This window comes from Peromyscus leucopus, chromosome X, assembly GCF_004664715.2.
Source record: "Peromyscus leucopus breed LL Stock chromosome X, UCI_PerLeu_2.1, whole genome shotgun sequence".
NCBI lineage: Eukaryota > Metazoa > Chordata > Mammalia > Rodentia > Cricetidae > Peromyscus > Peromyscus leucopus.
The window spans coordinates 26,986,423-27,009,080 of record NC_051083.1 but is presented as its reverse complement, the minus strand read 5'-3'; the positions used below and the strand labels follow the sequence as shown (position 1 = coordinate 27,009,080).

Here is a 22,658-nt window from a genome sequence, read left to right as displayed (position 1 = left end):
TAGGAGATGCAGCTGTGTTAGGGTAGGTGTGTATCATTGGGGGTGGGCTTTGATAACATTCTCAGTTATCTCTCTCTACTTTGTGATTGTGGATCAGGATATAAAATTTCAGCCACTGCTCCAACAAAATGTCTACCTGTCTGCCACCATGCTCCCCACCATGATAGCATGAATTCTCTGAAAATATAAGCAAGCCCCATTAAATGCTTTGAAAAAAGTTGCCTTGGTTATGGTGTTTCATCACAGCAATAGAAGAGTAACTGAGACACTTGCATTTAACCAGACTTCTGGGTAAATCTTTTGACAAGGCAATTAGTCACTTAATTATTATATAATTAGTTAAGAATGACCCTGGAGAGTTAGTGTGCAATGTGTGTGTGTGTGTGTGTGTGTGTGTGTGTATCAGAGAGAGATAGAGAAATTAATCATCCCTTTATTACTCTTAAATCTATTACTTAAAATACAGTCTCACAAGTGAATAGTAGCAAACATTTTGCTAAGTAGAGGTCATAACAGTCCCCATTGTAGGCCTATAAAAAGTTCATTTGTAATTAATATATGTTTAAAAGGAAAGCAATACTATTAACTTGTTTACAAAGATTTTGGTGGCTCATGGATTACATCCTGTTTATTAATTAGTATAAATAACTTTTTTCTGAATAGAGTGGACAGGGCAAATATCAGCAAGCATAATATTACAAATTAAAACAGTCTAGATTATTAGAGTTTACTGTTAATATATATGCTAAAATCTGTAAAAGACCTCATGGACTATTAATGACGCAGAGATGAATATGTATTATCACTACTGAAATCTGTTTGCATCTTCATGCTTCATCTGGCCAATGGTGACTGCTCTCATTAGGAGCCTCCTCAGTTAAATTGATTTTGGTTTGTAAAGTGCTATGTGTGGCTTCTGTTTCCTCTTCTGTTCTCCAGGCAATTTCATTGCATTTTTGTAGTAGCTTAAAAATCAACACAGACACACGGGAGACCCAATGACTTCTAGTAGACAGATGTGTTATTTTAAACGCACTACACATTCTGTGATACAGTCATTTCCAAGCAGAGTCTGAGGCAAAAAACCAGTTCATTTCCTATTCTCTGAGGGGGAAATATAAGATGATAGTCGCTTGATTTTAGTCTCCACTGCCCATAGTATATGGCTATCCATCTCCCCTGATGCCTATTCCTTTAAGAGGTAGATAATCTACCACCCACATGAAAGCCAAGGCAGGAAAATGGAAACATCATCAGTCTTTTTTCTTCCTGTCTCCAGGCAAGCTCTCCAGACAGGCTGTCTTATTTTGAGGCCAGTCCTCTAGTATAAAAGATGTCTTTCAAATGAGAAAACTCTCCATGCATTTGATTTGAGCAGGTATGCCTTAAACAAAACATAATGAGCTTTAGAGGTACTTGTTGTCTCCCTTCCCCAAGACAAGCACAGCCATGTGTTTTCCTCTTTACAAAGGCAATGGACTTCTTGCAGTGTTTAAACAGAAGCCGAATGGTTTGAAAGCACCATCCTGTTACCAAAATGAGAATGTAATTATAGAGAACAACCTGTACCTGTATTTCACTGTCTACAGTTTTATACTAACAGGTACCTGGATCTATTCATTTGCAACTAACTAGCTAATAATTGTAGTACATGGTCTTATTGGAGGTGACTTAGCCTCTGAGTGATGCTCAGCAGGAGTATGGGGAAGATGCAGTAACCAATAAGCTTAGAATCAAACTCTTTGTTTCATGCAGTCATAGTTGGCTGGGTTTCCTGGCCTACTGGAGGAACAGAAGACACTGTTGCCAAATCAGGGGTGCATATGACCTATATTTAACATTGAGAAAACTCAGAAGACAATAGTCTCACTGTTTAGGTTGGAAATGTAATATACATTTTAAATTATTTTTTATAAATAGGGTGTATATATTGAAAGGATTAGACTTATCTTCATGAACATTAATAAACTTCTTGAGCTAAAAAAATCTTGTTCAAAGGGCACAGAGGTGGAGGAAATTACTGGGATCTTTTCTGAGGATCCCTACATACTAGAATGTACTTGCATATTCTGCTTCTTTTCCTCTCTGATTTCATTTCTGATATCTTGAGTTTATTGTTACTTGATACCAACATACCTAATTTGTCACGTCTATCATGTTTGTATCTTTCTTTCACCTGATACCTAATTTTTTAAGCTCAGATATTTCTCCTTCTTTTGTGTATACGAAGATAAAAGACATGATTACAGACACTTGGAGTGATTCTATTACTGTATACTACACATTAAACAAATAGATCCTTTTTGAGATTTTCTTTTTCTTTTTATGTGCATGGGCATTTTGTCTAAATATATGTCTATGTACCACATGAATTCAGTGTACATAGAGGCCAGTAGAGGTCATTAGATCCCTTGGAACTGGAGTTATAGGTGGTTGTTAGCTGCCATATGGATGCTGGGAATCAAATTCAGATCCTTTGGAAGAGTATTCAATATTATTAATTGCTGAGCCATTTGTTCAGACCCAATAAATAGATTATTAATGTTTGATTCAATTGCATTGGAAAATTTAAGTGAGAACAATAGGAAGGATTCATAAAAGTATAGGTACATATAAATATTGAATCACATAAACTTATTCATATATATCTATATCAATACATTTCCTCTTAGATTAATTGTTTCAGATACTCAATCCTGGAAGTTTTACTTTTTATTTATTTATTTATTTGTGTGTGTGTGTGTGTGAATAATAATAAGCTGGACCATCTAGAGAAGATATATCTCTCTTAGAATCTTAAAATTTTGAAAATTATTAATTCCAATATTAATCATTATCACGATGTCTCAGGGAAATTTAAGCATGAAAATGAATGAATAAACATACAGAGAAGGAAAAACTTTTATAGTATACCAACTGATCAACAAAGAAGACATAATGAGATTAGGCATACCATTTTAACTCATCATGATAACAATAGATTAAAGTAAGAATCACCAATTAATACTATTAATAAAAATTAGTGGGTGATAATTTGATGAAATATGAGATGATAAAAGTCACAAAGTGACTTGCCGCAAATTTCTTATTCATTATAAAAGAAAAGTTATTAATTTTTACAAGGATACTATCCACATAAGAGTCAAAATTAGCCTCCCAGTGAAGGGGATAAACTGGCGCCAGGTGGCTGCTCGAGTGCTACCCTGAGAAGGACACAGCCACTTATGTCATTCTTTGCAAATTCCTAACTTCAATGTAATCATGAGAAAATACTAGAGAAACACAAATGGCAAGGTTTCTATAAAATGTCTGATTAGTACTTCTCCAAACTCACTGTTAAAAAGTCAAGGGAGGATAAGGGATGGACCTGATTTAAGGACACTAAAGAAACATGACAACCAAACTACATGCAAAATTAGATTCCACAGTAAATTCTATTCTAGAAAAAAAGATGGCATAAAGGACATTTGGGGGACAACAGGCATCATTTGGATGTAGAACAAAGATGAGACAAGGGACATGCATCGATATCCTATTTCTTGATTTTGTTTATTGAACAGAATTTATGTAAGAAAATATGTAATATAAAATTTATATTGGAAAATACATGGCATATTTAATATAAAAAATAATACATAATTCTGGTAATTAGCTTTCATGTGCTGTAGAAAAAATACGTTTTTGTGTGTGAATTTCTGTGATGAAAGAGAAAAGGAATATGTACCTGCATTAAATATAAATTACACTTGAGATAATACTAACAATGAATCTAGATGGAGGGTGTAGATTACTATTCTTGACACCTTTATGGGAGTATAAAGTTATATCAAAACCAAATATAGAAATGTAAAGAGCATCACACACTTATTTTATGTTTCACTGAGCTTTTGGGTGGGTGATAGGAAGAACAACAATGAAGAGGTCACTTTATGTTCACCTCAACATTTATATAGAACAATCTAAATTTTTACCTACCTGAACATAGAGATACTCAAAAGCAACTGGATCTCTCCTTAACAGGTCAATGGGATCCTTTGGGACAAAACTGATCCGGAAAAGACACCTCATCTTATGGGAGCTGGGCCTCTGTGTCACCTAGATAACCAAACACATCATTTAAGAACTTCTTGGTGCTGACTGAGAAAGGGCTGAGAGCCACAGAATCAAAATCCCCTTCCTTTCTACATTAACACAATCTTCAAATTGGCCTTTGTGTGAGGCTAGGGTCCCCAGGTGCAGACTTGGGGGTCAGGGTTTGTCCATAACAGACTTGTTATGGGAATGTTCAAAGGAGAGGCTGGGAAAAAAAAGAGAAGGCAGCACAGGAAAGGAGAGAAGAGGACAGGAGTTTGGACACACAGTAATATCAAACCAGTTCTTATCCTGCTCCGAGACTAATGGTTTCACTATCCTGGATGGTTCAAAAGTATAGAGCTGCCTCTTTTCAGGATATTTAACCCATTTTATTAGGTTTTGGATATGAAGCATCACAAAAAGTTTTGAATCTTTGTTCACCTAAATTACCATTAATGCTTCCCCACAAGGTCCATGCAGTAGGCAGATGTTTGAGCAGAACTGGAAAGGGAAAGGGAAAGGGAAAGGGAAAGGGAAAGTTGTGGGACTCCCATTAGATTCAGGAACTGGTGGGCTGCCCACATTACTCTACCACTTACTGACACAGGCTAAAGGTTATTTATGACATGTACCTGTGACCATTGGATGGATCAAGGAATTTAAGGAGGCATCAGGCATAGGCCACTATCAGTGACAGGCCAACTGATTGCTCAGCACACTCCAGATGAGGAACCATTGACAAGTGTTCTATGCTGCCACTTGGAGCTTTCTAGTAGGATGGGGCTCTAGGTCCCATGGTAGAAAGGGCTTAATGAGACATTTCTATTGGTTCCCAATTTGCCACATTCCCATTTTCCACCTCCTCCCAGTTTTGATCATGATCTCTCAGGGAACTTCCACACATTGAAGTGTTTGGCTAAGGTTCTGTTTCCAGGGGAACATGGATACACAATGAATTTTCACTTGAGGAGCTGTGAACATAAGTGATGCTTCCCTTATGACATTACATAAAAGAAGCCATCTATTTCTAAGAGTGCTTTGTCATGGGTTATTTTGCAAGTCACTTTAAATATGACTATGTAGATTTAAATCTGATGGAAATCATAGGTCAAGTTTAGATGCAGAAATGGCAATCAATATGCATTGTAACTTTCCTAATCCATTACATCCTGTTGGATTCTCTGTTAAAAGAATAGGGCTATTTGAGGTAACTGATGTGTGCAATGTTAGGTTGTGATTTTTGTTTAAAGAATTATTTTCAGTTTTAATTACATGTGTACATGTGAGTGAAGGTCCCTGAAGAGGCCAGAGGTGTCAGATCTCCTGGAGTTGAAGTTCTAGGCAGTTGTGAGCGACCTGATGTGGGTTCTGGGAATTGGACTCAGGTCTCTAGAAGAGCAGTACATGTTCTTAACTGTTGAGCTTCCACCCCGCCCCCAGATACTAGCTTTTAATTACACATCAAGTTAGAAGCACTTTAGCATGACAGTGCTTCCTGTCCTTCCATGCCCTTGGTGCTATCTTGCTGCTTCAGCTGATGATGTCCCCCCACCATACCCTCTTTTTAGAGTTATCTCTTCACTGAACTTTCCTATGCAAGAAGACTTTGTGGATACTTAGACACTCAAACAAGATGCTCAGCTTGTTTAAAGTTGAGACAAGTGATAGTGGTATGTTGGATGCAGCAGTAAGCAATCGCCTTGTCAACCCAGAGAACAGATGGGGGTAGCATCTTTGGAACCAAGAATTGGGACACATCGGTAGATCACAAATTCCTAGTGGGTAGGACTGGGGCAGTGGCTGTAGGCTTCCAAAAATAGTCAAAGTCATCTATATTGTCTTCAGTTCTGGATGACTTTGGTTCATTTACATACCCTCAGGAACAATTTTGTGTTTAATGATTTTGAAGAGACGAGAGATCAAAAGAAGCAAAGAAGCCATTGCAGTAACAGAAAGTGTCACTCTGCAGAGCTACATTCCAGTATCTGCCTGGCCTTTGAACGACAGATCTGGAAGGTCTGCAGCAGACTGGCAAAAAGGAGGCTATCGCTTTGAGGTGTCAAGTGCATTATGAAGGTAGTGCTTCCTTCAGGGAGGACCTGGGGGGTAGAGAAGCTATAGGGAGAGGACTGGAGGGAGGGCATTTGGAGATAGTACAGGCTCTGCTCTCACCAGCAGCATCATTTTGGGCTTACTTCACAGACCTGAGTGAGTGTCTCCTGTTCATGAAGCAACAGTAGCTTGGTCCCGGCCCCTTCGGTCCTCTGCTCCAGCATGAGAGAGAAGTGCTCAATGCCTTTGATAGACAGCTTCTCTTGCAGGGTTAAGATGACATCCTTACAGAGCAAACAGTGACATGAAGAGATCAAAATCAACACTGTCCCTTTTATTTATTTTTTTTAACAGACTACCATGACCAGAAACTGTTATATCTATTTAGGCTTTACATTCTGTAATGGAATACTGTCAATTGGTACTGAAATCTAATGGTGTTAAGAGTGAAAAAGCACAGAATTGAGGCTTTCTTCTTGTCCCTTTCTGGCTTCCACCACCACCGAAATTTTCTGTGGAGTTCAAATCTGAGAGATAAGGTAAATAGCTGGAAGAGGAGCTTGGTGATCATAGAAGGTTCTTAAAAAAAAAAAAACAGTGTGCATGGGTGTTTTTCCTGCATATGTGCTGTGTAGTCCTTGCATGCTTGGTGCCCAGAGAGGCTAGAAGAGTAGAAGAGGGCATCACATGCCTGGAAATGAAGTTCTAGGCAGTTGTGAGCCACCACGTGGGTACGAGGAATCAAAGCCAAGTCCTCCAGAAGAGCAGCCATTGCTCTTAACTACCGAGCCATCTCTGTAGCCCCTGTGCGAGGTTCTAAATTAGAAAGGTTTTTAATGGAGGGAGGGCTAGTTTCAATCTCCTCTCTTCTAAGTGAAAAAACAGTTGAAACAGCTCTGAAAGTGTTCCACCCCGGGGACTGGTAAAGCATGGCCTGCATGCTAAATCTAGACCACCACCCATATTTGTAAATAAAGTTTTATTGGGATAGAGTCAAACCATTTGTTGTCCATGGTTGCCTTATTGCCCATACACTGCATGAACAGAGTTGAGCTTGTGAGGCCTGAAATATTCATCATTTTAGTCCTGCCCCCCAATAGTATACAGGCCCTAGCCTGTTCTGAAAGAGCACCATGGTAGTGGTGAATCTCCTGAGACAGTCTGGTTTCTAATTCCAGTCCTCATGCTTCTAAACTTCACAGTGCTGGGTAGTTATTCAACCTCTAAGTATCTCAGTTTCCCTACCTGTGTATTGGAAGTGATAATAATGCCTGTCTTGGAATTGATATTGGAATCAAATGAGTTTGTACTTACAAAGCATTTATTATAATGTCATTTACACAGAGAGCACCACCACAACAGTATATGTTTATTTTACATCCCTGGGGAAGATAAAATGAGCAAGCTATGTCTGTAATCTTTGATAGGATTAAACATTTATAGTCAGAAAGTGTTGAGTACACAAATAAAGGATATTCTACAAGGCACAGCTAGTCTCCTCAGCCTTTCATTTGTTCATAGATTTGAAACTAGTAAAGGATCCATCTTCAAGGTAATTTTTAGTGAAGTACCCCAAGTCCTGTAGAACAGGGCTTCTCAATGGGAGGACATGATTTCCTATGGCCACATTTGGACATTTTGGGAGACATTCTTTGGTTGTCATAGTAGGGTTGGGGATGTCACTGGGTGGGTGGAGAGTGGGGATGCTGGTCAGTATCCTAACAATGCACAGGACAGCCACGGCAAAGAATCGTCTATTCCAAGGCCACAGTAGTTAGGTTGTTAAGGTAGAGAGACCTTCCCATATATGAAGTTGGTTTTGATGGACTCTTTTGCTATTTGAGTCTGCTTTCTGCCCTTTTGCCATTCCTTCAGGCTTTATTAAGACAAAATCCACAAAAGCCAACTCCACGCCTCTCCAAAGAATAACTGTTCAACCAAAATTCCTTCATTGTGTTGAATGTGGTCTAAAATATTTCCTGCTTTATATATATATATATATATATATATATATATATATATATATATATATATATATAAATATTTGCATGAAATTGAGGAACGAGAAACATAACCCAGGCTTTGTGTGGCTACATGAACTCTATGTGACATTTTCGTAAACCAGTGGGGTGGTGGTGGTGGAAAATGACCTCAATAGTTGCTCCCTATTCTAACTCTGTAACAAGGGTTTTGGCAAATTGCATCCAGCGGCTGTCACCTTCCTTTCATCACTGCACGATTTCTATTTTATGCTCGCCAGCCAAGGTCTGTTGTGCTAATAAGGCTGTTAGGTACAAGATAAGGTATCTTGAATTTGATGGGAACTCTTTGCACAGCTCCTAGTTTCCTCATTGTCACCTGTAATCCACCAGGAAACCAAACTCAGTCTAGTGTGACTTGCTACAATAAAGAAGCCAGAAGGAATGAACAATAGAACTTTTTTTTTCAGTTAGACTGGTTTCTGGTAAGAAATGGATTCAAGTCTTAGCATATGTCTTCAAGTGAGATAGAAGGTGTAACAAGGTGTAGCAAGGAGCTGAGCAGTTGAGAACACAGAATAAGTCTGTAAGAGCTGAGAGATTCATAGTAGTGTACTTTTGTGCATGGGTTCTAGGGTCTGCAAACAATAGCCCATAGGTCCAACTGGTCATCCTCATTTGCTCACACAAAGTATGCAGGAAAGAATTAGCATTGCCTAAAGAGAGATGTGACTCTGATATGTCACTCTTGGGAATGGACATCTTAGCTCTTCAGTGGTCTGCCTGGCAAGAGTCATTATGCTGTTGCTAAAGCTCTGGTCCATAGCAGACAGTCTTTGCTATTAGGAGTCCACAAATAATCTTGGGCCGTGCAACATCAATTTGACCTGTAGAGGGGCAAGGCACTAAGTCCAGCCATGCAGTTGGCCAGTTGTGTCTGTGACCAGTCTCCAATAAAATCTATGGACATCAAGACAAAGGGGAGTTTTCTTAGTAACACTCTGTGTATATTGTTACATCATTTCTGGTAGACTATAATGCTGCCTGTAGGTGTCCATAGGGAGGGGACTCTGGAAGCTGTCCTATGGGCTGACTTCCCTTGTTGAATCGAGCTTCTCTTCTCACCCTCTGCTATAATGAACTAGAATGTGAGAGGAAAAAATTTTGATCTCAAGAAGACTATTCACCTAAAAGGTGGTCCTGAGGACCTCCCAATGCCACCTCTCTGTGGTTGTTTTCCTGGTGCAACAAAATAATCCAGTAGTTCCTACAGACAACAGATGGCACCAAAGTCCAAAATGGTTACTCTCTTCTTCTTTCCAGAAAGAATTTGCTGACTCTCCTTTTACTAGATTGATTATTAGATCAACTATCCTCTCGTCATACATTGGTATTGAATAGGAAAAAAGGAAAAAGATTTTATCAGCCATCACCATTTCAAAGTAGCGGTCTTATATGAAGGGAACTAGTATTTCATCTGGGGCAATTAAGGATGACTTGGTGCTCCTATATCCATCTACTAATATTGTTCCTTCTACTGCCTACTGAATCACCATGTATTTAAGGCAATTTAAACCCAGCTGCTTGCTGATATTATGACAATAAGAATGCACAGCAAGTGAGCTGTGTAGAACCGTTTGCACAGGTGAGATCTACTCTGAGTTCTTTCAAACACAGAGAATTAATGGTTGACTATTGATAGACATTTTAAACACAGTCTCTTGCTAGATTATGGTACAGATCATCACTAGGTACATTTTTACCTCCATAAAATCTTTCTGACTGTGCCATTTGAAGAAAGCCTATTTTAGGCTGATGAGACATTAGGGAGCAATCAATTTCTGAACATACTTTTGTACAATAAAAGAAGAGGAGAATATGCTCTTTTCTTTTCCAGGAAAGAAGCATGGGGGGGAACCTATACCCTTTGCTATGAAACCTATTATGTAAAACTCACCTATGGCTCAGAAATCATGGGACTGTATGATGGCTCATCATTTAACCCCCTCCTGAGAAGTAAGCCTCAGTTTCAACTTGTTATGTGGCGTTTTCCAGCAATTGGTTAAAGCAATCAAAAGTAAATGTTAATTTTATATTATTCTACCCCTTGTTTTTGTTGGACACCAAAAATGACAGATATTTAATTAATAGTTAATACCCTAATCTTCTTGGTGGTTGACATTGCTAGGAAATCCTGTTGGCTTTGGGCAGGGTGCCAAACCTTCTTGATGACTGTCATGCTATTTTAATTAATCTATGGTTGCATGAAAATCACTAGTCCTAGTGTTTCTTTATAGAAAGCATGTTATAGTGTTTGTATCACCAATACAGACACAGACAAAAAACTCCAGAACCTTTTCTGTTTATGCATTCTGTCTTGGTTTGGTTTTACATACTGAGTACAGGCCCAGAGGTTCAAATGTCAGCTTACCTTGATGGAGGTGCTGCAGTCAAAGCGAAAGGATTTGGTCTGTCCATTTTCCAAATAGACTTTCAAAACATTTGGCATAAAAAGAAGTGAGTTGTCTTTAACAGTTTCCTGTTTAACAACAGAAAAGAGAAATGATGGCTGTGGTGGTCAGTCAAATTAGAGTTTTACTCTTGGCAGTAGTCACACATGTCTATTGTTTATTCTTATTACAATAGAATAATGAATAAATAACCAAATGCTCACAGACCAAATAGGTATCCCTTTGGTGGGATCTGAACTAAGGCATTCATAGCAATATTGCTTTCCAGCTACAAATAACCCATGAAACTCCAACAAAAGACATTTTTGCCTATCAGAAAAATCAGATGCATTTTTTACAAAGCAAGATTCCCCAAAGGAAAACATTATTACAGACATAATTCCTTTGTAGTCAAGAATCTGTGTCTGGAAACACAAGCCCTGACTTTTGTGGATAAGGATTAAATGAACGAAATGAAGACCATCAATGATGCTATGTGACAGGAGACTGCTGGTCCCTGGTGGTGGTCATGCAAATGAGTCACAAGCATGAAGGAACTCAAGGGTAAAGCTATTTTTTGAAACTCTTTGTAACCTATATAGGAATGTTTCTCATCTCAAAAGGAAAACATTAGAGGCAAGCTAGTGTGCTAAAAGAGAAAAAGACAGGGTCAAGACTTTCAGCTCAGTGGTATAGCACTTGTGTAATGTCCTAGTTATCTTTTTGTCACTGTGATCAAATGCCATGACTAAAGGCAATTTGGAGAGGAAAGGGTTTTTTTAGTTTACAGGTTACAGCCCATAATTGGAGGAAGCTAGAGCAGGAATTCAAGGCAGGACCTACAGTCAGGGACTGAAGCAGAGACCATGGAGGAATACTGCTTACTAGTTCTCTTCCAGGCTCACATTAAATTGCCTTTCTTATACAATTCAGGACTACCTGCCCAGAGATGGCACTGGTCACAGTGCTCTGGGCCCTCCTACATCAATTAGCAATCCCAGAAAACTCTAGAAACATGCCCACAGGCCAACCTGATGAATACAGTTTCTTAACTAAGTTTTCCTCTTTCCAGGTGTCTCTAGTTTGTACCAACTTGACAAAAACTAACGAGCAAACCTGGTATGTGGGAGGGCTCTGCATTCCATTCCCAGTGTCACAAAAAAAGAAGTGAAGTGCTAAGTCAAAGCGATAATGAACAGCTCATAATATAATCTAGAAATAACTCAAACATGATGCCAATTTGAAATATGACCAAGAGTGAACCTGAGAAATGCATTCCTTAGGATGCTTCCTTTAATTGGAAGTCATGAGAGTTGATGAGAGAGATGAAGGAGAAAAGTAGATGCATTCCTGTAAGATCCATGAGTCCTTGGAGGGAACTGGTATACACATATATTTGTTGACACAGAGTCACGGGGGTTTGAGGAGACATAGAAATAGCAAAGCCATATGTCCTTTGGCTTGTAGATGAGGGAACTGAAGACCAGATGCACAGATGTTTTTAAGTGGTTTAAAGTCTGAGCAAACTCAACTCATTAACTGGTCCCTTGGCTTTCACTGCCCATTTCTTTCTCTGATTTCTTCTCCTCATTTCTACTGCTGTGGCCTTCCTCTGTGACCTTCTTGCTGCTTGATTCACCGAGTAAGTCTGACTTTAAATTCAGAAGACAAAGTACCTTGTGACTGAGAAGAGTATATTAGAAAGGATGAAATTCCATGAGCTGAAGGTTACATGTGCAACTGAAGATCCTGCCTTTCTAGGATCATGGCAAGGTAACAGAGACTGCAGAGAACACTGGCTCTTCCTCAATGTCCTCACATTCCAGCTGCCTCACATAAGCCCGGTTATAAACAGGGTTGAAATGACACTGTTGCAGAAGCTTCTAGAACACTATTCTCTCTTTAGATGCTCAGTCACATGCTGAGAAGCCCTGGGGTGGAAAGGTAATTTTCTTATGAAATTTTAATATGATATACTTATTTTTTTCTATGCCTAGAATCTTTTGCTCCTCCACTGAGTTGGTGACATGTGGTAACCGTGTGCCTAGATTGATGCAGATCCATTGCAGGGAGCAGAGTGCATCAAATTTACAGGGCAGTACAAAATGTTCACAGGATAACAGTGACAGCTTCAGACCTTTTCTCAAAATGCCCCAACAGTTTGTCAGGTTGACCAACCATGATACTTAATCTTTATCATCAACTAGTTTTGATTGAGAGCCACCTAGGAGATTAGTAAAGCACACCTCTGGGCGTATCTATGAGGACATTTTTAAAGATGATTGACAGAGAGGAGAAGACCTGAATATAGCGGCTGTCATCAAATAGGTTAGGAGTCCAGACGGGATACTAGCGAGGCAAGTCTCAGACCTTTTATGGACACAGATTCTCCTTCTCTCCTTCAAATTTTCTCTATATTTCTTTCCTCTCATTATCCATAACTATCTCAATTTCTCTTTACTTTCTGGATGTTGTGAGTTGAGTAGCCTCTGCTACAAGCTCCTGCTGCTATGATGTTCTGCCTCACCATAACGCAAGAATCAAAAGCCAAGGAATACAGACTGGACCCTTTGCAATCATGAGAATCCTTCTTTCATGAAGTGGTTTAGGCTTGGTATTTTATCACAGCTGAAAGAGAATTATCACATATTTCAATTCCCTGATCTCCAAGTTGGAAAGTTCTAGGTTGGGCTGGTGATAAGAAGATTCATAAGTGTCTTGCTCAGGCTATGCTTCCAATAGAGACCCAGGGATAACTTCAGGGAAGAGTGTAATCCACAGCAAACAGATCACAAATGAAGGTCTATTCCTAAGAATTCATTTAAACATCACCAATAATAGCCAACAACCATCAACAATAAAAATCTGAAATTCCCAAGACCCCCAAACCATTAGTACCCTTGTAAAAGCTTCCCAAAACATAAAATAAAAATGAAAATGAAACAGAAAGCATTCTCCTATCTTTGGAAAGTGTAGAAAATGAACTATCCTCTTGATGTCTGCATTATCCATGTGGAAGATCATGAAGCCATGCTTTCCATGAAGATCTATTTGTATAGACCTGGTGGATCATTCTTCAGTTCTAGCTTTATATATAAAATCTGTTCTTTCAGTGGCTTTGACATTCACACACACACACACACACACACACACACACACAAACTCAAGAGAAACATAATTCTTTTCACAAAATATACAAAAGGCTATTCTGTGGAAGCATGCTTAATTGGCACAATAAAGTGGAAATTTCAAAGGAAGCTTACTTTACTAATATAAATGAGGCAACATTAACGCTACCAGATCAAAGCAGTGAGGGTTCTAATACACCAAGTATCATAGGAATCACTGGGCTAGCTCCTATTCTGGTTGTGTTAGAATTGACGACAATGAGGTGGTGGTGAGTCAAGTCCTTTGTAGTCAAGATTTGACAACCCCATGACAAGATAAGACCCAGGTCCAGAATGAACATTCTAGTAACATTACTCAAGCACAAAGCCTCTGCCTCAGTGATTCTCTGCATAGCAACAGAGATAATGGTAAACTTACCGACACTTGGCCGTTGATGATGACCTCTTCAGAAAAGCGCACTTTGACCGGGTTGGACTTCAATCTTGCCTTTTTTGCAGCACTAATAAATGCTGATTTGGGAGACTAGAGGAAATGGAAAGATTTTTTTTTATTCAATTACTGGCATTCTAACACAAACCTTGTGACAATTTTTTTTTTCATCTTTATCCTCAAAGGTATGCATCATTGTCGCTAAAATGTAAAATATTCGGTGCATGCCCAATTCAAGGACAAAATGCAAATTATGGATGTGATTGAAACTCTGTCATGACTGTAAATTAATAACCTTGATTTAGTGACCAGACAAGAAGCACAGTATGTCCCATGCTCTTACTATTCACAATCCCAAGGATCTTTTAAACCTTGCTTTGAATGCAGAGCTCTGAAAACAATTCAGAAGTGGGAAGTGATTTTGCCTTAAGCCTCTATGCTTTATGTCTCTACAACCTGGCTTTCAGCCTCATGCTGGTAATCTATGATCTTGGATCTTAATGGGCAGAGTAGGAGGAAACTCTGACTTACAATTAAGAGTCGAACTCCAGACTTCATGGTTTACCTTATCTTACAGGTGCATGATATTCTATGATCCTTCCCTGTTTTTCTTGGAATTAAGTGCTGAACGGCACAACTTTTCCTCAGAAACCATAAGAGCAATGGGAGCATCTGCTTAGAAGGGTGCTAAGACAAAGGGGATTCCTTGCTGCATGGCCTTGGTCAAGTCAATCCATCTGAAAATCATCCTTATGTAATTTTATCAAAGCTTAAAGACAATTGAACTCCCATCACTAGTTATAAAACAAAAACAACCTTTATTCTCCATTGGATTTAACAGAATCAGATGATTGCTGGTTCATAAACTAAAATGGTCAAATATTGGCAATTGCCTAGTGTACAGACTGATTTGCAAGTTCCTTATTCTGCAGGCATTGAGGCTTTTGTACAATACACTCTAGTAACTGACCCTTGAATCTACATAAAGGCTTAACCTGATGTATATAATATTAGTTTCATGGCCCCCAAACTTATAATCATAATGCATACCTCTTTTTAAAGTTAAATAACAAAAAATTTAAAGGACTCACAACCTTGCAAAATACACATATTCTGGAAACCAATTAAATAAAAATATGATGGAATGGATATATAAAATATGGTATGTTCATACAATAGAATATTGATTGATGATAAAATCTTGGAAACATGGTATGAATGAAATCAGACAGAAAAGACCAAATATGGCATAATTATATTTATGTGAAACAGCCGGAAGAGAAAAAAGACAAATTTGGAACAGGGGTAGAAGAAAAAGGAGGAATAAATGTTTAATATGTATGGAATTTCCTTTGTGAGTGATGAGAAGATTTTACAATGAGATAACAGTGATGCTTAATAAATCATGGATGTATGTAATACTGCTGAATTGTACAGTTAAAAAGGCACACTTTATGTTACATATGTGTATTTTATTATAATATAAAATCATTGTTGAGAATATGCAATGACATATATGTTTGGGGGCAGATATTTTTTGTCTTAATATCGGGAGAATACTATTTTTTTTTTTTTAATTTTTGAGACAGAGTTTTTGGTTTTTTGAGACAGGGTTTCTCTGTGCAGTTTTTGATACCTGTCCTGGATCTCACTCTGGCTTGCAGATCAGACTGGCTGCAAACTCACAGAGATCTGCCTGCCTCTGCCTTCTGAGTGGTGGGATTAAAGGCGTGCGCCACCTCCGCCGGCTTAATTCCCAGGGCTTATAATCCTTTTAGATAACCTTTCCTGGCACCAGAATTACAGGTTTGCAGAACTATGCTAGGTGATGTTTCCAACTCCATTGGAATGATGTTTCCGTTCCCTTGCACACCTTTCTTAGCCTAAGTGAACTGTGAGTATCATCTTAGAAGTCTTGACAGATGGATGATTTTTGTTCTGAAGTTTCAATTCACCCACTTACAGAAGCCATTTTAAAGAGAATGGCTGTCCTTAAAAAAAAATGGAAAAGCACTCTGGATGAGTGGCCATCAAAAGATGCCAGTGTTGAGCAAGCTCTGTGTGAGTTTTGGAAGTCATAATGCAGTGCTGGAGCGATGTGACAATGGTGTGTTCTCATCAGTGTCTGTGTAATTATAGGCCAAGTTTAGTGATGATTAACGAGCAAATCATACAGGGGTGAGTTCATTTGCTTTTGATATGCCATTTTTTAGCTGAAGGAAAAACATTATCCCCCCTTAGTGATTCTGAATGGCAGTATTTACATTGGCACAATGAGTTGAGAACAAGTGAAGTGGCTGCAATAAAAATACCAGAACAGACATGACTCATAGGTTGAGATGTTACAAATAATGCACGACTTTTCTAGCATTGTTTGACAATAAAATGTTAAACTCATTCACGGCACCTTATACTCAACTTTGACTTCTCTGTGCATCCTGTTTTTCCAATTTAATAATTTACTGTATTTTTCTAGAATATTCTACATAATTCCTTGCCTCAATAAAAAGGTATATGTATTAGAACTGACTTTTGAGATGTGTATCATTTGATATGATTTTAGAAATAGAGTGATGTTACTCAGCTTCATTGAAAACATAGCATGATTTGTCTATGTTATGGCTTGAATATAAAAATTTCCCCATAGGCTCATGCCTTGAACATTTGGCCCTAACTAGTGGTGCTATTTTAGGAGGTGATTGAAACTTAAGAGATAGGTAGAGGTATGATGCTTAATATTTCTTGCTAATTTGACAGACTCTGAAGTCACCTAGGAGACAAACCTGAGCCTGTGTGCAAACAATTACCTAGATTAGGTTCACTGAGGTATGGAGATCCACCTGCACTGTGGGCAATATAATGCCATGAGTTGTTGTCTTAGACTGAATAAAAAGAGTCAGAAATGAAAGTGAGCTGAGCACCGGCATTTATCTCTCTACTTCCAGTCTGTGGATACAATGAGACCAGTTGTCTCAAGCTCATGACAACATGATGGTCTGTATCTGCAAACTGTGAGATGGTAAAAACCCTCCTTTCCTTAAGTTGCTTTGGCTCAGCAACAGGAAAAGTACCTAATATACTGGGGGTGTGCCTTCCACGGTTTGACCTGGTTTCTGGGCCCTCCTCTGTCTGCTTCCTGTTTGCCATGAGGTGAAGTTTCTTCCTCTGTCACATACTACCACTGTTGTGATACTTTGTCATATGATGGGCCCAGAATCAAAGGACTGGGACCTGCAGACAGAAACCTCCGAAACTGTGAGACAAACTAAACCTTTCATCCTTTAAGTTGTCTCACAGATACTTTGACCTGGTCAGTTTTCTGTCAACTTGACACAAGCTAGAATTGTCTGGGATGAGGACCCTAAATTGAGAAAATATCTCTACCACATCAGCCTGTGGTCCATTTTCCTCATTGATGATTGACATGGGAGGGCCCAGCTCACTGGAGGTGGTGCCATCCCTGGTGGTTCTGGGTTGTATGGAACAAGTAGGCTGAATAAGCCATGAGGAGAAAGGCAGTAAGCAGCATTCTTCTATGGCTTCTGCTTTAGTTCCTGCCTCCAGGTTCCTGTCCTGTTTGAGTTTATGCCCTGACTTCCCTCAGTGATGGACTGTGATGTGGAAGTGTAAGATGAAACAAATACTTCCCTCCCCAAGCTTCTTTTCATTATGTTTTTATGGCAGCAATAGTAACATAACTAAGGTACAGATCTATAGAAGCTGACTAACAGTTCATAAATTTAGGGACTGTAGAGAGCAGGATGTGTCATGCTAGGGATGCTTCACTTTTCTTTGTAACTTTAGCATGTATACCCTGGGTAATCTCTTTACTATATTAAATCATGTACTACTGACTAACATAGGAATCTCATATAATCTAAGATGATCAAAATAGAAATTTGAAGTCAACAGACTTGGAATAAAAGCCTAAAAATCCATCATAATTACATTTCTTTTGCTCTGGATTGGCAAATGTTTTATACATTAGTATGAACTTAAAATGACTTTTTCAGAGCTGTAGAGATGGCTCATCAGTTAAGATCAGTAACTGTTCTTCCAGAGAAAATGGGTTCAAATTCCAGCACTCACATGGCAGCTAACAACCACCTCTAACTCCAGTTCCAGGGGATCTGATGCCCTCTTCTGGCCTCAATGAGCACTGCATGCATGCATGTGGTAGACAGACATACTCACAGGCAAAACTTCCATGAGCATAAAACAAAACAAAAAAATCAAAACGCTTCAAAACCTTTAAACAATTTTTTTTGGTGATAAAAACACAAAAAGTCTCCAAGAAGGCTATTGAATCATTATAACTGGCAACATGGTGGCTTGCTTACTCTGGTGGCTAGATTTTCAGGTAGATGGAATAGTGCAAACCAAATATGAACACAGTTCTAGCTGATAATTCTCTTTGTTAGTCAAAGCATATACACTGCACACAGCTCAGAATCCTGGTGAATTAGCTTTCAGCAGCTATAGGTGTTGATCATAAGCATTTTATATCAGGTGGCAGAAAATGACAAGCAATTAACATTTAGAATAGTGAGATTCTCCTGCTGTTAGCTGATTTTAACTATCGTGGCCCTAATCAATTCCTGCATTATTTTCCAAATTTGCTATTGCTAATATGACTATAGTATAGTGAATATTCTTCTGATTCTTTTAGAAATGACCAGAACAGAACTTGAAAAAGAAATATACACAAATAAAGGGCTGGAGAGATGGCTTAGTGGTTAAGATGGGTTAGTGGTTAGTTGCTTCTTTTGCAGAGGATCCTAGTTCAGTTCACAGTACCCACACCTGGCAACTTACAGCCACTTGTTTGCTCAGTTTCAGGGGATCTGATGCCCTCTTTTGGCATCCTTGAGCACCTGCATATACACAAACAGGCTCATACACATATACATAAAAAAGAATAAAAAAGTTTAAAAAACATAAGACTGATATCTGAAACTGCATAATATGGCTTTGAACTTGCAGCCCATGTAGCCTTGGAGTAGCCTATAGCTACTAAGTAACTTGTTTACAATCCTCATAAAGCCGATACCAAGACAAGGCTTCATAAGCTGGTAGCTAGTCTGAGAGGTGCTTCCAAGAGGTACAGGCAGGTGGGTAGGAAAAGGAGAAAGGAAAAGGGAAGAAGCCAATAAAGTTTTCATTGTTAAGCAAGGCACCATGCTAGGCAACTGGAACTTATTCCTACTGAGAATTGCTGGGAAGCAAGGCTGACCACATGCCCCAGAGTTACATGGTTCAAAGGACAGAGGCAGGTGTTGTATTTATCTGCCAGCTCTTGTGATCACTAACTGAATGGCTACTCATAAATTTTAAAGCCTTTGTTTTCCTGACATGTCAGCATCCCAACAAACAGGCTCCAAGCACCCAGTCTAGGCAACCAGGTACACCAGTGCAATGAGGTGGTCCTACCACAAATTTACCTTCATATCCATCCCTGACCTTGACCTATTGATGTTTAAAAATACTAATGTAATTATCTTACAAATTTTCTGTTTTTCTCTTCTTCCTCCTCTCCTCCCTACTCCTAACTCCTTGACAGGATCTTGCTAAGTATTGTCTAGACTGGCCTTGAACTTGTGATTTTTCTGTGTTGGCATCCTGGGTGCTAGGATCACAGGCACATTCCATCACTCCTATCTCTCCTTAACTTTTCTTTGTGTTCACCCTCAATAAATGTACTTGTCCACAGGTCCTCTCTCGTCTCTCTGTTCTTCACCCATTTCCTCAGTGCTCTCCTTTCATGTGACCCTCCTCTTGATACACAGTGATTTGGTCTCTTTAGGACCTGTAACTGTAACAAACGTCTTTTCCTGTTAATTTCTTGTGTCCTCTCTTGTGGATGTATTTGACTGACGATCATCATGAAGAACACAAACATCTTCCCTCCAGGAGTGATAAGTCAGCACATTCAGTCTGCTTCAGGAGATCAGCCGGAAAGGGCCCCCAGGTATAGACTCCCTGGTATACCATCCTGGAAGTTTGACTGCCATGCTTAGCAGGGGATATGGCTTATGCTGTGAAACCATGTGCTAGCCCAGGAAACTGTGGGGGCAGGGTTTGCAGGAAGAAGGCCTAGCGTCCCTCAGGTGTATGGGACACACTCTAATGGAGCTCTTCATAAAGCAGCAAGGCAAGCTGCTTAAGAATTTCTTGCTAGCCAGTTCCAGAAGAAATGTAAGTGCTCTAAGAAACATGAAATTTATAGATTTTTCTCAGACAGAAGCAGAATCTATAGATCTTCTCTTGTTTGGCTGGGTTATTTGTATTTTTTAAAAAAACTCTATCTTGTTTGTAACAAATTAAACCCTTCTTTTTGCTTGTTTGTTTATTTTGTTTTGAGGCAGGGTCTCACACTGTAGGCCACACTGGCTGGCAGCTCACTGATGTAGCCCAGGCTGGCCTCAAATTTGCACCAGCCCTGTTACCCCAGCCTCCCAAAGTGCTGAGATTACAGGCTATACCCAGATTGAATTTTTTTAAAGAAGCAATCTACAAGGAAAATCCAAATCTAAAGATACAAGTCAAGAGCATCACAGTTTCTTCTGCCATCTGCTCTTCTCTGTCTATTTAATGTACCTCTTTTAGTAACTTCAGGGTATGCCCATGCCTGGTTCAGAGGAGGGAAATCATGTTGGAGCAGTAAGGAAGGGCATTAAGGCACTACAGTGGCTCTCTACTGGGAACAATTTTATTTTGAAGGGACACTTAGCAATGTCTGCAGATATTTTTGATTGGCACAACTTGGGAGAAAGGGTGCAATTCGGATCTGCTGGACAGATGTCAGGGGTGTTTGCAAGCATCCTCTAATATGCAGGGCCACCCTCAAACAGGAAACTCTCCAGCCCAAATGTCATCAGCATCAGGATGTTGAAAGCCTCTGGCAGCATTTAGAATTTAAAATCAGGACTGAACTTTGAACAATGGGAGGATTTGGCTGGCCAGATGCAATAGGAGGGCTGAAAAGCCTGGTCGGCATCTCAGGAAGGAAGGCTAGTTCAAGATGAGAATTCACCTGCAACGATTGGCTAGGGGAAGAATGGAGTAGAAGAGTGGCTATTGGCAATAAGTGTGTGCAGCATTCCCTCCTGAATGACATGGCTCACATTGTGTTTCAATGTGGAAGCCCAGCCACTGGACTCTGGAAAACAATCCAGATTATCAAATCAAAGTACCTTATTTCGCTGACAGCAAGGAAATTTTCTATACTAACAGGTCATGAAGACTCAACTGGACAGAAGAGCTAACCCTTAAATCCTAACCCTCACCTATTAGGTTCCCTTTGAGCTTGAATGCCAAATGCCTCTTTTTACTTTTCTTCTTCCTTTTCTGCATAGACTAAAACAACAATACACAATGCAAAAAATCATCGTCGAGTGATAAAGGTTCTGATTTTATATATATAATTTGTTCTTTTAAGACAGGGTTTCTCTGTGTTTTATATATATGTTTTTTTAAGACAGGGTTTCTCTGTGTAGCTTTGGTGCCTGTCCTGGATCTCAATCTGTAGCCCAGGCTGGCCTTGATCTCACAGAGATCCGCCTGGCTCTGCCTCCCAAGTGCTGGGATTAAAGGTGTGTGCTACCACCACCTGGCCTGATCATATGTTTTTAAGAAGTTGCAAAGTAAAAAGAAAATTCAGGTAAAAGAATGCAAATTTGAGAGATAGGAGTAAAAACAGCAACCAACATCACGCTGCACTTGGAATATATATATATATATATATATATATATATATATATATATATATATATATTATTCTGTGAGGAGAAAACATGGAAGTCATTCTGGGTAGATTCTCTGCCAGTCTATATAAAGGCCCTAAAGGTGGCTTCCCATAAAGCCATTTTTCTTGGTATCTTCTGAATGTATGACATTCACAAGTAACAACAAACCTGTAGAAAGAGAAAAATTAGCAGTTGCCTGGGGTGGGTGGTGGTACTAGGGATTAACTGAACGTGGGAATTAGGGGTTGTAGAGGGGTGATAGAGCATTCTGAAATTGGACCGTGGTGTTAACTGCATACCTCACTAGGTTTTGCCAACACCTTTGTCTTATACATGTAAAATGAGTGAATTGAACACCATGAAGATTATGCCATCATAAAATTGTTTTAAAAAATCCTAAGAATTGGGTTTGACGGTATAGCTCAGTTGGTAGAGTGCTTGGCTAGCACGGGCAAGGCCATGGGTTCAAGTTTCAGTACTTTATTAACTAAATGTAGTGATGAAGGCCTGTAGTCATAACTCTAGAGGTGGAGACAGGAGGATCAGAAGCTCAAGGTCAACCTTTGGCTACTTAGCAAGTTTAGACCAGCCTGAGATACATGAAACTGTATCTGACAGACAGACCGACCACCAAGCAAACCAAAAAACCTAAGAAATGAAAGCAGTATGATCATAATCAGTTTCTCCCTCCCAATCAAGGTATCTGAACTCGAATTCTGACAATGGTATCCCTCTCATGTCTCCTTTGAATCAGGCTTAATTATCTAGTTCTCTACCAAAATAATTAGGTGGGGACAAGA

General features: G+C 39.2%; 1 protein-coding gene across 9 annotated transcripts in view; it reads right to left on the bottom strand.

The window, feature by feature from the left end:
- Window positions 1–22,658, bottom strand: part of Frmpd4 (FERM and PDZ domain containing 4) — a 937,357-nt gene that overhangs the window by 29,259 nt on the left and 885,440 nt on the right. For all 9 annotated transcript variants that reach the window (XM_037199121.1, XM_037199124.1, XM_037199122.1 and 6 more), the window contains 4 exons: window positions 14,102–14,206; window positions 10,537–10,644; window positions 6,279–6,410; window positions 3,976–4,095 (listed from right to left, as the gene is read on the bottom strand). In XM_037199121.1, coding sequence (XP_037055016.1) covers window positions 3,976–4,095; window positions 6,279–6,410; window positions 10,537–10,644; window positions 14,102–14,206 — 465 coding nt within the window. The remainder of the gene's footprint in view (window positions 1–3,975; window positions 4,096–6,278; window positions 6,411–10,536; window positions 10,645–14,101; window positions 14,207–22,658) is intronic.